The following is a 14,307-nucleotide window of genomic DNA, read 5'->3' as shown; positions in this document are numbered from 1 at the left end:
CGCTCTCTCTCTCGATCTCCCCTAAGGTTGAGGACCATTTAGAGCCTCAGCAAAAGTGCAAAACCCTCCCTTCCCGAACTCAGATCGATCTCCCCCTTCATGCTTGTGCAAAACCCTAGAGCCTGCAACATTTCAGTGAGTTTCTTCGGCGTCCAGCGACTTCGGCATGCTTCATCCCGACTCCCAAGTCCTCTGAAACCCTATATCTACAACTTGCCCTACCTTGTTCTCCTCCATCCTCCCTTTCTTCTTCCTTTATGTATTCCTCCCTTCTTTGGTTCTTCGAAACCCTAGGTCTTCTTCCTCGAGATATTACTCCGGGTCGGGTCCTTGTATAACCCTAGGTTTCAGCCTTTTTTGGATCAAACTTTGTTTGATAGGATCGATATAATTTTGACTTAAATCGTTCAGTGGGCGATCTATAGCGGCTTACTAAAGAAGCCAAAATTTTTACTTTATTTCTGTTGTTGTTATTATTTATTATTCTTTAATTTTTCTATAATTTTGATCTAATTGTTTGTTGTTTGAGCTTTTGTGGGATCGGTATTTTGTTTCGCATGCATTGTGTTGATCTAACTATTAGCTTTTTATGTTTATTTTTATTAGTTATATATATATTGGAAAAGCTAGTTCTGTTCGAACTAAGCGAGAAATCCGACTCGAATTGTGCAAGGACTAACGTCATGAATAGAGACTATGTACCTTAGTTTCGGATGGAACAATAAAAAAAGGACAAAATCTTACTTTTGCCAATCTTTTTTTATTTTTCCATAATATTTTTGAGAGACTTGAGTTAGAGCGAGTTTAAATAATTTTTTTTCCCTCGATCAGATCATTCCGGGTCTCAAACTACTACAACCAAAAATATATTGAATATTTAACTAAGCTTGTAGTTAAATTACAATTTAACTTCGCTATTATACTACCTCAAGCATCCTGCATCTTTCAAAGAGTAAATACAATTATCAACAAATTATATATAATTAGAGATATGGATTAGGATATTATAGACCCAGAGACCAATTTAAGTGAAGACCCAGCCTTTTTCAAGATGTTCTTAGATTTGTAACCGGCTTCCACTAAATAAGCAGTAATCTTAACTTGGTCATGTCCCTAGCCATGTTGTATGGAGTTAAAAGTAGGCTATACTTTTAGATATATTGATTTAACATCCAATTGCTTATCTATCTCATAGAGTTTGGAAAATTCATTCTCTTTGCCCAAACACATGATGAAAATTCTAATTTGTAAAACTTTCTCAGTGAAAATTATCTCATGTCCAATTTCATGTACATACGTCTACACCCACACATACATACCTATATATATATATATATATATATATGCATGCGTATATATACACCTTAAATATTCAAATAGATCTTACAAATGAGTTGTTATTTTCTCTTATCATAAATTACATAGCATATGTCTCATGGATTGTGAATTGGAGGGTCCAATTTACAATCTCGAGTATCCATATGTTACTAGCATATGGTCCAATTTACAATCTCGAGTATCCATATGTTACTAGCATATAATCTGCATGATGCATGGGATACAATATTTTTCTCCTTTCTCAATCATTCTGAAAATGCAATATAATAACATAATAAATTATAATAAATAGAAGTTATAATTATTTTTGTTATATTTAAGTAATGAGCTTTAGCGAATGCTATACAAAAATTATAGTTATTAATACTGGCATCATTAATATCAACATCAAACATTCTGGGTTAAGTTAAACCTTCAGAAAACCTTTCTTCTAACTAATATTAGCCCTGGTGATGCATGGAGTATGCCATTTTTTTTAAATTATTTTTATAATATAATATAATAATAAAATAAATTATGGTAAACAAAAAGATTTAATAAATTAATAATTTGATTTTTTTATATTAAGTAATGAATTTTGATAACGTGTCAGGAGCACCGTCACACAGCGTCTGCTCTCTCTCTACCTTTTTTACCCCTGTCTTTTATTTTATTGATAACTCTCTTCCCCGTCTCTGGTGAAACTCTTTCGAATCCTCTTTTTCCCCCACTCTCTGTCTCTCTCTTTCTCTCTCTCTCTCGGTCTCCTCATGATTCCGTCCAGCCTATTCGACCGGTTTCCCTCCCCATCACTCTGAGGGGGAAACCCTAACTATTCCCCGAATCCGCGAATTGATTTCTTCGCAGGCTTTAGGTGAGAGAATGATCTCAAGACCCTGGAAGTCGAGGTCCCCCGGCATTCCCCGATGCCTCGAAGTTTGTCTCTTTTTTTTTGGGATAAATTTCGAACCTTTGTGTTTTTTTGTCTTTCTTCGATTTGATGGTGCCAAAATCTGGGGCTTTGTTCGGTTTTGTTGGGTTGATGGATCTTTCCGTTCTTTTGTTGTTTTTTCTCGTTTGAGATTGTTTTTTTGTTTTTGGTGCTATAGGTGGGAGGAAGAAAAGGCGGATTTATGTCCTTCAATCAATCCAGGGCAGAGAAGAGCGAGGGCCAGCAGCTGAGGAAGAGCGGTCGTTCCGGCAGCTCCGGCCAGCAAAGGGGATATTCCGGCGGCGGCGGCGGAAAGGGCGGCGGCTCTGCCCCTCCTCCCCAACTCTCCTCTTCCTCCTCTTTTCCCTCCTCTTCGTCGGACCACCCGCCCCTCTGGACAAATCGGACGTAAAGATTTTATCTTGCTTGATGAAATCACTCTTCTCCGTTGATTTGGGCAAATGGGCGTTCAAAATTTAGGTTTTGATTAGTTTCTTGTTGTCGGCTTCTAGATTCAAGAAGTCTGGAAATGGACAAGGAGGGTCATCTAGGGCGAATTCATCGAGTTCGAGTTCTGGGACGAGTTTTGTTGGTGCCCCCGCTGCTCCCGTTGCTCTGCGGGCCGTGCAGAATGGTCCCCATGTCCAACCACCTTTGCATGGTTGTTCAAATTCCTTTTTTTATGTTTATTTTTTTATCAAAATTTATCGGTTCTGATTGATTGCTTGGATTGAGCGCTACTCATGAACCGTGGATCAGAAAGCAAAAAAAAAAAAAAAAGAAGAAAAGAAATGCTGCTATACTCTTAAATTTACTCATCTTCATGTTGTTCAGGATCATCTGATGCAGCAGCATCAAGTTCTGCAAACCCTGTGGATGCACCCATTCCAAGAAACCTGCGAGCCCATCCAAGGGCTCCAATTTCTCAGTCTGCTGCAGGAACTTCAGATGCCGAAGCCCCTGTGACTCCGGCCAAAGGTAATTTCTTGTGTATTTGTTCACTTCGTTGTTTGAATGCTTATGCTAGTGGCTTGTTTATGTCGGATGTGTTTCTTTCTCTGTGCTAACTGTTATAAGCTGGTGCTTGTTTTTCTGCAACTGATGTTTTTTTTCGGAGGTCATCTTCATGCATAGTAACTATTCTTTTAATTTATTATTTGGATAGTCTTATTGATTTACTGCTTCCTTCTCTTGAGGTGACGGATCCGAGACATTTACCCTTCAATTTGGGTCTATAAGCCCTGGTATCATGGATGGAATGCAGGTATTTATTCTAGCATTTTGCTTCAAATAAAATTTTATGTTTTATGTGTTATTTGTGCTGTCCTTTGCAATTCTGATTTGGCAAAATTTGTTATGATTATTATAGATTCCTGCTCGGACTACCTCAGCTCCACCTAATCTGGATGAGCAGAAGAAGGACAAGGTTTGTAAATTTATAGTGGACTTGTAAACTTTACTTTTCAGCAAAAAAAGGGCTGTAAATTGATATCTAGACTAATTTTGCTTTGATGATGGATGAACCAACGTTATATTCCAGTAGCTGTTCATCTTCTATATGGCCTTTATCCCTTTGCTCCGTTAGCTGGAGCATTCACTTTATATTTTTTAGTACATGTCAAGCAGATTTATAAATTCTCTGCTTGTGATAGGTAATATTATCCAAACGTTGAGTCCCTATCATGAGGAAATCTTGATCATTGTCAGATGTATACCTAATGGAAGTCTTTGTGATCCTAGTTGACGTCATTGAGTTTTCTCAGTTTGTTCTGTCATGATTTTAAGATTTTGAATTCCATCATGCAGGCTCACCATGGTTCATTCAGGGGTGTGCCCAAAGTTCCCATACCCTCTGGACCACAGCAGCCACTACAGCCTAAGAAGGATGCAGGTGGTGTTAACCAATCTAATATTGGAGAGTCTCTACCTCCTGCCCAGGTAAAGCGGGATATGCACTCACAAATTTCAGCTGCGCCTGCTGTACTGCTACCCAAATCTTCTATTCTTCCTATAGCTGGAATATCTATGCCGATGGCCTTTCAACAGCCCCAAGTCCCCTTGCAATTTGGTGGCCCCAGTCCTCAGCTGCAGTCACAGGGTGTTGTAGCCACTTCACTGCAAATGCCAATGACATTACCTGTTGGAAATGTTCCCCAAGTACCACAGCAGATGTTTCTCCATGGCCTTCAGTCTCATCCTCTGCAGCCTCAGCTGATGATGCACCAGGGACAAGGCTTGAACTTTGCACCTCAAATGGGTCGCCAACTTCCTCCTCAGTTAGGAAACCTTGGAATCAGTATTGCCACCCAACAGTTTGCACAACAGCAATCTGGAAAATTTGGTGCTCCTCGCAAGACCACTGTAAAGATAACTCACCCAGAGACCCATGAGGAGCTGAGACTTCATAAAAGGACAGATTCATATACTGATGGTGGTTTTACACAGCAAAGGTCCCTTCCCAATGCAACCTCTCAATCCCAACCTGTTCCATCATTGTTCCCGCCCCATTATTCTCCTCCATTTCAACCCAATGCTTATAACTCACCACAGATGTTCTTCTCTACCTCAACTTCTCTTCCTTTGACGAACAGCCAGATGGCTTCTGGTTCACAGGCAGCAAGATATAGCTATCCAGTTGGCCAGGTTGGCCAAGCCACTACATTCACGCATCCATCTGTCATTAAGCCCATGCCTGGTAGCAAAGCTGGCTCTCCTTTGCATGGTCTCACTGAACCAATGATAGTGGAAGCTGTGCCAGTTTCTGCTCCATCAGCTACAGTTCATGGGAATAAAGCTGGAACTGCTTCAGAGATAGTTAGCTTGCGTACAAGCAATGCTGAAGCACCTGTGGTGTTAAAGCCTTCTGGAGAAGCCACGTCTTCTCATCCACAAAGTAACAGTAAGGTCAGTCTACAATGTTCTGTTCAGCAGTCTAAATCAGCTTCTCCGCCGTCGGAGACCACACAGGCTGCAGTTTCATCACTTCCTGTTGTTCCTCATGGGGATTATGAACCTGTTGAGACAGGAACTGGTGGCAGAATAAAAGAACCTGTTGAAAGAATGACTTTATTGAAGGATAACCAAAAAAAGCAAAATAAGAAGGACCTCAGATATTCACAGAACCCACAACAGGTCTGAGTTTCTAGATTTTTCTTATTTTTTTCTTTTCTCATCTTCTCATGTAGAGGATATATTTTTGCTGCTGTTATATATAAGCGAATTTCTATTTGTAACTTTTGGACTTGATTACATGGTGCAGACAGATGCTTCTGAATCTGCAGACAGAGATGGAACAACGGGGCAATTATCCAGAAACTCTGAGAAAGCTCCGGAATTTTCTGGGGTAGATATGTTAACCACTCCAACAAGCTTGTCTTCACTTAGTTTAGAACAAAGTACTTCAACTGAAATTAGAGCTTTTAAAGATGTTGAAAGTAAATTAGTCCCTACTGATTCAGATTCATCTGGCATTGATTTGGTGAAGGAAGTACCTGGAGATGTTTGTTTGAGAGGTGACAGTGGAATTCTAGTTAAAGAGAAAGGTTATTCTGAGACATCAACCTCTACAGGTCTTGAGATGGATGAGACATTTCTTAGTCGGGACAATTCTATCTTGTTAGATGTTGAACCGGAACAAGAAACACTTGCTGAAAAGGAACTCAGAAAAACAAGAGTATCTAGTGATTTCTCTCAAGATACTGGTAATGCGAAAATGCATCCAATATCTGTTTTGACAGAATGTGTTGAAGGTGGAAAACAAGTTGAGTTGGCTGAGCAAGATGGGACCGGAAAATGTAATTCAGAAAGTTCGACTGTCTGTGAGTCTTATGATGCTGAAAGGCAACAGTCTGGTTCCTACAATGAAGCAGGGGAGCAAAGCTTGATGGTTGAGAAGACAAATGAGGAATTATACATCTCTTCTAGTATGTCTTTGGACTTCAAGAAAGCTGATGCAGTTTCTTCTAGTCATCTTTCATCTGCAAACATTGAAGAAAACAAACCTTCTTCTCTAGATGCCATCACAAGCAAAGAAATATACAGCCAAGATGTTGCCTTGAGCAATCCTGATGTCTCACAACTGGAGACAGCTGCTGTTTCAGCCCCTGTTACTAATAAGGTGACAGAGAAACTGGAAGGAAAAGTTACAGAGCTGTCTAGTGAGGAACTGGTTTCTGTTTTGTCATCCAGGCCAGAGGACAAGACTGCTTTGGATCCTCCCAGGGCTCAGCCTTCTGGAAAAAGGAAGAAGAGGAAGGAAATTCTCTCAAAAGCTGATGCTGCAGGAACTTCAGATCTTTACAATGCATACAAGGGTCCTGAGGAAAAACATGAAATTACCACTACCCCAGAAAGTGTAGATGGTCCTGGAGTAGTAGATGCTGAAAAACCTGTGGTTGCAGATACAGATAAGAATGTTGTTGCTAGCGAGGGAGATGGGCAGAGCAAAGTTGAAGTGGATGATTGGGAAGATGCAGCTGATATCTCCACTCCAAAATTGAAAATACCAGAGAATGGACAGCAAGTCTGTCAAGTAGAGAAATGCAAGGTTGATGACGGAAATGAGAGTATGAGCAGAAAATATTCCAGGGATTTTCTATTAACATTTTCAGAGCAATATACTGATCTTCCTGTGGGATTTGAGATTAGATCTGATATATCTGATGCTTTGATGAGTGTTTCTGTTGGTGCTTCCCTTGTTGTTGACCATGAACCCTATCCTAGTCCTGGAAGGATTACAAATAGATCTCCAGGAGGTTCCCGTGTGGACCGCCATATGGTTGGAACTCTGGATGATGATAAATGGACGAAAGCATCTAGTTCTTTTGCTTCTGTACGTGATCTTCGGCCAGAGATGGGACATGGAGCAGCTATTATGAACTTTCGGCCAGGACAAGGAGTAAGTCATGGGGTTTTAAGGCATCCACGTGGGCAGTCATCCAGTCAGTTTGCTGGTGGCATTCTTTCTGGGCTAGTGCAAACGCTGGCATCTCAGGGAGGGATACCACGTAATGGTGTTGACACAGACAGGTGGCAGCGTTCTCCTGGCACTCAAAGAGGGTTAATACCTTCTCCTCAAACACCTGCGCAAGTAATACACAGAGCTGAGAAAAGATATGAAGTGGGTAAAGCGACCGACAAGGAAGAGGCAAAACAAAGGCAATTGAAAGCCATACTGAACAAACTGACACCTCAGAATTTTGAGAAGCTTTTTCAACAAGTCAAGGAGGTTAATATTGACAATACTGTTACTCTTACAGGTGTAATCTCACAGATTTTTGACAAAGCTTTGATGGAGCCAACTTTCTGTGAGATGTATGCTGATTTCTGTTACCATCTTGCTAATGAATTACCTGATTTCACTGAGGACAGTGAAAAGATTACCTTTAAAAGGTTGCTTCTAAATAAGTGCCAGGAGGAATTTGAAAGAGGGGAGAGAGAGGAAGCTGAAGCTAACAAATCCGAAGAGGAAGGTGAGGCTAAACAATCTGAGGAGGAAAGAGAGAAGAAAAAGATCAAGGCACGGAGGCGTATGCTTGGAAATATTCGGCTAATTGGTGAATTGTACAAGAAAAGAATGTTAACGGAGAGAATTATGCATGAATGCATCAAGAAGTTGCTCGGGCAGTACCAGAATCCTGACGAGGAAGATATTGAAGCTTTGTGCAAGTTAATGAGTACAATAGGTGAGATGATAGACCATCCCAAGGCCAAGGAACATATGGATGCATATTTTGACATGATGGCAAAACTATCAACAAATCAGAAGCTATCATCTAGAGTTAGGTTCATGTTGAAGGATGCAATTGATCTGAGAAAGAATAAATGGCAACAAAGAAGGAAAGTTGAAGGCCCAAAGAAAATTGAAGAGGTGCACAGAGATGCAGTGCAAGAGCGGCAAGCTCAAGCAAGTAGATCAGCTCGTGGTTCTGGCATTAGTGCAGCCTCAAGAAGAGGACGACCTGTTGACTATGGTCTGCGAGCATCCAGTATGTTACCTCCTCCAAGCTCCCAGGTTGGTAATATGCACAATTTATCACCTCAGGTCCGTGGTTATGGATCTCAAGGTGTTCGATTGAAGGATAGACATCCATTCGGAAGTAAAACATTGTCAGTTCCCCTTCCTCAAAGACCTAACAATGATGATTCAATTACCCTTGGCCCACAAGGTGGACTTGCTAGGGGTATGTCTGCAAGAGGACACTCTTTGATATCAAATGTTTTGTCGCCTGATATTTCTCCCAGTGTTGGTGACTATCGTAGGATGCCATCAGGTCCAAATGGTTACAGGCGGGCACCTGACAGCTCAAAAGAAGAAATAATGCCAAAAAATATGCCAGATAGGTTCTCTGGAGCACCACATGATCCAATGAATCCCCAAGATCGTAGTACCTATTTTGGAAGCAGGGGAAAGATTTTAGATTGTTCTTTTGATAGATCTGCAGCAAGTATCATCCCTGCTGGTCATGTGCAGGTATCTTTAAGTGGCAGTGCTGGTGCACCTTCTGAAGTAAAACAGTTGTCTGAAGAGGTTCTGCAGGAAAAATCGATATCAGCAATAAGGGAATTCTATAGGTAACACCTTTTTCTTATATATTTTTCCTTTTTCTGACTACTACTGAAAATCCTATATGCTATCATGCAGCATGCATACAATTGATTGTGTCTACTGGGAAGAATTTAGAAAATGAAGGTTAAACGATAATAGGGCTACATGGTAGTTGTAGGCTTACTGCTTGTTTAGGGTCAACATTGAATTTAGGTGATTATGACCATGTAAAAAGTCTGACTGCATAAACAATTTCACATGGTTATGGGATTATTAATGTACCCATTTGCATCTTACCTATCATTCTTTGTCAGAAGGGGATATTTATATATTTAAAAATTTATCTTTGCTATCATTCATGTATATTTTGGGTGTCTCTATTGCAATGCTTTGAATTGTATCATCCTTGAATATCCTTTCCATGCTTCTCATCAAGTGATGTTTTGCCATCTTGGTTGTTCTATACCACTATTCTGCTAATTCTCTGTTGAGAGTCTTATATTTGGCTTGAGTTATTGATGATCATTTATTCTTAATGCAGTTTTTTACTTGTCGAGGACATAAATCTGTGTGTGTTCTTCAATATTTCTTCACCTTTTTGTTACCTTTTAACTTAGTTCTTGGTTTAGAATTCTTTACCTGACAGCATCATAATAACTCTCTTTCTAAACAATTCTTTTATATTACCATCTACTAATCTTTTTGACATTCCCTTAGTCAATAGTAAAAATGGCTGCTTAAGTGCTTAAGCAGTCACTTGAACAGCTTTTCAATGCAGTCACTTGAACAGCTTTTCAATGCCTCGCCACTTAAGAGGCACCTGTTTGAACATTTAAGAAGTTATTCAATTTTTCTAGTTATTTAGCTGTTGCTTCAAGCTTTAACTCAGACTAGAATATGTCATCATGTAGACTAGAAGATCAAATGTTTTAGCAGCCATTTATTTGTTCAATCGTTTAAATCATTATTTATCAGTTGATATTGGTAAATTTTTCTGTCCACATTCATTTTATTATGGACTGTTTTTAGAATATAATATCTATTACACTTGTTAAAAGGTGTAATCCTTTGATTCTGCAAATTCCATTTAATGTTTCTTATTCTCAGGACACTACATAATTAAGAATTTGTTACATGTAAGTTAATGAAAAGCAACCTAAGAATATCATAAGGTTGTCTTTTGCTCTATATGCACTCTAAAAGGATCGGTTTATCATCCCTACCTCCCTATGAAGCATGTAAATGGAATGGCATGGTTGATCAGGAAATAGCATTATATGAACATGCCAATATGACAATTCTGAGAAAACAGGGTATTGATATTAATGAGGACATTGCAATGAATAAGCAAATACAGAAATACATAATTACATATTAGCAAGATATATTTTGTTAAATATTTTGGAAAACTCTAAGCCATAAATTATGATTTTTAGTGATGATGTCAGCATCCCTAATTTATTTATCAAGGAAAAGCCAAAACACAAACGAAGAGGTTCAAAATAATGTAACATGACAAGGGTTTCAAATCTGGTTTCAGTACCCCTTATTGATACCCAATTGTGCATTGTTGGTCTGGTTCTTGAAAATAACACTTGGTACAAGGGGTGTACTGTGTATCAGTTGCCTACAGGTATGAGTTGGTATGCCAGTATGGTTGGTACTAAAGGCCATTGTAAAATGTATTAGTAACTTAAATAAGGTAAAGGACATCCCCTAGTTATGACAATTGCCATAAAAATATCAGTTCCATCACTTAAGGATAATCCTGTTTAAGGTGTTTCTGGCAGTTCATTATGGACATGGCAATCATTTGTGGGCATCATTGGTCGATAGCTTTCCTTTTGATGTAATGCAACAAGCCTGCAAGTTGTAGCGACATTTGACAGAGAGAGATAGGAAGGGAAGGAGGCCTGATGGTGGTCTGCGAGGAGCCCAGTATACATTTTCTCCCCATTTTGTTCATGTGCACAGAAGCAAAGGTTTCAACCCATTGTGACAGTAAAAGGAAATGGAATGAGATAGAGGGGTGGCGGATTAGAATAAAAAAATCTTTTGGTGATCTATGACATTGTTAGGCTCCATTATTTGGTTGGCACTTGAACCTGCTGATCACAACATAGTCCATTTGATCAAGGTTGAACTGCTCTTCTTTTCATCTGTCTGATTAGGCAGGCATTTTAATAGGGTCCCTCAAGTTTCCTACTAAATTTTATTTTTATTCTTTTATTTTGTGGTGGTTGTTTTTTTTTTTTTTTGCCCCGGGGGGGGGGGGGGGGGGGGGGGGGGGGGGGGGGGGGGGGGGGGGGGAGGTGCTGGGGAAGTCTTTTAGAATTTAGCTCCAAATGACTTTTTATGAATACGAAAGACCCAATCAAACCCTAGCTCCTCATGGTTGCGACCCATAAACTTAGCATTCTTTATGCTTGTTCAGTGTTTGTTTGCTGTTTCTTAATTTATTTCTATATTTTTCAGTCTCTGCTGTTTCTTAACTTATTTCTTTCCTTTTCTAGCCTCTTTCATTGATTTTCTTGTTAGGAACCTTCCATTTTGTAATGCTTCTTTTTTTGTTGTCTTTTTTTTGTGGTATATCATAACAATCCTTAATGCTTCACCACTAAATAATATATTGTTCAAAATTCTTGTGGTTTTCCTTTGTTTAGTCAATATTTAAATCAGTTCCTAATTAACCTTGGTAATCGACAGGTCACACCTTGGTGTCATAATAGCCCCCTTGTATCTTACACTTGAATACCTTAGAAATCTTAATGCTTGATTTTTCTTTGCCTTGAGATGTTGGTTTTTGTGGCTCATGCAGTCATTCCATGCATTCACATTCTTTTGCTGGTCCCTAGGATTCTTCATTTCCAATCTGCGGTTGCCGCTCCACCAGTCTTTTTAGTATCGACTTATCGTACTCGTTCCTTGGTATTCTTCATTTGCTGCTTCGGGGAATTCTTGTTATTTAATTGCTCGACGGTTCCTGGTACAATTGTTGATTTCTTTTGTTAGACTTATTTTATGTTCTCTTTAGGCATTTGCTTCCTGGTGTCATTTGGTCCAATCATCTTATTTCAGCCCATGCTCTCTCATTCTCTTATTTCCAATGTAATATAGACATTGAGTTGGCTGTTAGAAAGGGTCAGCTTTGGATGTTTTTCTTCGATCAGTGAGGCATTTCAGTTCATAAATCCAATATAGAATCAAACCTTTCATTTTTCTGGTGGGCAAATCGTAATGACTACAGGCAAACCATCAAGCTTTTGTGTTATTGTGTTGGGTATAAGATTATTTAGGAATGACAGAGATATTGAGATACACTTCATTTTTCTAGTGGGAAAATTGTAACTGCTACTGGCTACCTGGAAGCAAGTTTGTGTTTTTATGTTGGGTATAATATTCTTCTGGAATGACGCAGAAGTATACTTTATCCTTCTATGGTTTCATATGATGCAGAAATTGTGGTCTATGCACACCCAGTGTTGGTGACATGACCTTCCCTGAGCAATTGGGGTTGTGTCCGGGGCTGGGTGGGAGGCTGAGAGCTGTATCATTTTTGTTGAAACATGGTTGGGTAGCTTCTTTTTTGTAAGTTCCAAGGTTGTCTATATTCTGAAATGTATTTTAACTTCTCATGACCTCATTCTTAGGTTTATGATCCTTAAGTTCCTTGGCTATTGATTGCTTATGCATGTTGAGTAGAAGTGTTGGTTGTATTTTTCTTGCGATCTATTTCCAAATGTTTTATCTTGATTGTGGTTTGATTGCTGAATTTTCCTTTTTAATTTCATCTCACCAGTGCCAGAGATGAAGAGGAGGTATCTCTGTGCATCAAAGAGCTGAATTGTCCAAACTTTCATCCTGCCATGATATCACTGTGGGTCATAGATTCTTTCGAGCGGAAAGACATGGAGAGGGATATCTTGGCTACACTTCTAGTCAACCTTTGCAAGTCTCCAGATAGCTTGCTGAATCAAGTACAACTCATCCAGGGGTAGGAACGCTAGTTGTTAAAACCCAATGAAGATACAAAAGCAATATTTGACTCGAGAAATGAAATCTTACAAGCTTTTCGCTTTTTTGCTAGGTTTGAATCTGCTCTGGCCTCACTGGAGGATGCTGTGAATGATGCTCCCAGAGCAGCAGAGTTTCTCGGCTGCGTTTTTGCGAAAGTTATATTGGAAAATGTGGTTCCACTCAGAGAGGTAGGAAAATTAATTCACCAAGGTGGGGAAGAGCCTGGGCGCTTATTAGAACTGGGACTTGCATCTGAGGTCCTTGGAAGCATCTTGGAGGTGATCAAAAAGGAGAAAGGGGAATCTGTCTTGAATGAGATATGTGCGATCTCCAATCTTCGGCTGGAGGATTTCAGACCACCGCATTCAATCAAGGCAAAGAAATTGGATGCATTTCTTTAGATTCTTTGTTTTTGGTTAGCTTATCATGTATAGGTTCTCTTAGGGCTCTTCCTCAAAAAATTCTTTTCCTGTAAGTTTTTTTTTTTTGAAAAAAAATTTTTCCAATGCCTTCATAGAATTCTCATCTTCAATATTGGAAAGAAAGCATCAATTGAGCTGCTAATTGACGGGCATTGGCTACACCTGCCATTCAACCTTGCCCTTTTGTCTAAACAGGAAGGCCCTTCAGATTAGAGACTTCTGAGTACCAACCATTGACTGTCTTGGCCTGATTGGAGCATGCCCAAGCGGATGGTTATCAGTCACAAATTTAGTGTTAGGGAACCAATTGGTTGGATATAATGAGTTGGAGTTCGAAAAGAAATAAAAATAAAAATCATAAAAAATTTGAAAAGAGTTGGGGCAAGGAAAAATGAGAAAATTAATATTTTTTTTCAAAAAATATAAGCATTCTAAAATATTTATAAATTTATTTACTTAAAAATCAGCATAGAAGGTTAAAAAATAATAAATTATGGTAAAAAAAAAAATCATCTCTGGTAATAGTATATGATATTGTTAATTAATTTGTAACACCAAAATATTTAAAATTAGTTGAAACTAATTTGTGAATAAATTGTAAAATTTGCAAATAATTCAAGAATAATAAAAAAATTAAATAATAGTATAATATATTGAAATTTGAGAGTCATTTGGTCAAAAAATAGAAAATTTGTAATTTTTTTTGATAATTCAGAGAAGACGTCCATTAGTTTAATTTGAATCGAACTTGGATAATGTCAATTGGATTCACTTAGGAAATTAGTATGATGGCAAGCTAAAAATATTACTTTTAAGATGTCGAGGAATAGCCGGAGAGCCTCGGGTTTGCCATGCTATTATGGCATGATAGGCCATGCTTTCTTAGTCCAGCCAGTATTTGTATCATAATGCAGTTCAATGGTCAATGAATCGATGATGCAGCTAGTTATTGAAGGCAGTGCTAGCCTACTTGACAAGAGCCCCATATTAATGGCATGCAACAGTATACTGGAGTTTACATTTATGCTTGTGTTCCATTATCTATATTTTTATATAACCAACTTGAGTAGAAT

General features: G+C 38.8%; 1 protein-coding gene across 2 annotated transcripts; it reads left to right on the top strand.

Moving 5' to 3' along the window:
- Nucleotides 1-2,027: 2,027 nt before the first annotated feature.
- Nucleotides 2,028-13,346, top strand: LOC103707363 (eukaryotic translation initiation factor 4G-like). Of its 2 annotated transcripts, XM_039114770.1 has the most exons (11): nucleotides 2,028-2,191; nucleotides 2,427-2,656; nucleotides 2,761-2,909; nucleotides 3,083-3,226; nucleotides 3,445-3,512; nucleotides 3,618-3,674; nucleotides 4,055-5,380; nucleotides 5,508-5,591; nucleotides 5,733-8,821; nucleotides 12,595-12,789; nucleotides 12,883-13,318. In XM_039114770.1, the coding sequence occupies exons 2-11, from the start codon at nucleotides 2,451-2,453 to the stop codon at nucleotides 13,211-13,213; spliced, it is 5,649 nt and encodes a 1,882-aa protein (XP_038970698.1). In that variant the 5' UTR covers nucleotides 2,028-2,191; nucleotides 2,427-2,450; the 3' UTR covers nucleotides 13,214-13,318. The 2 variants fall into 2 exon arrangements, with proteins under 2 accessions (XP_038970698.1, XP_008790038.4); XM_008791816.4 differs by having other exon boundaries at nucleotides 5,508-8,821; nucleotides 12,883-13,346.
- The last annotated feature ends 961 nt before the right edge of the window (nucleotides 13,347-14,307 follow it).

Source organism: Phoenix dactylifera, chromosome 17, assembly GCF_009389715.1.
Source record: "Phoenix dactylifera cultivar Barhee BC4 chromosome 17, palm_55x_up_171113_PBpolish2nd_filt_p, whole genome shotgun sequence".
Lineage (NCBI taxonomy): Eukaryota > Viridiplantae > Streptophyta > Magnoliopsida > Arecales > Arecaceae > Phoenix > Phoenix dactylifera.
Note: the sequence above shows the minus strand (reverse complement) of the source record. Positions and strands in the feature narration are given on the sequence as shown.

Excerpts from the sequence above, each read along its gene's own strand:
- LOC103707363 (XM_008791816.4), top strand. The coding sequence starts at position 2,451 with ATGTCCTTCAATCAATCCAGGGCAGAGAAGAGCGAGGGCCAGCAGCTG. Across the intron at positions 5,381-5,507 it reads ATTCACAGAACCCACAACAG|ACAGATGCTTCTGAATCTGC; the intron begins GTCTGAGTTTCT and ends TACATGGTGCAG. Across the intron at positions 12,790-12,882 it reads CAAGTACAACTCATCCAGGG|GTTTGAATCTGCTCTGGCCT; the intron begins GTAGGAACGCTA and ends CTTTTTTGCTAG.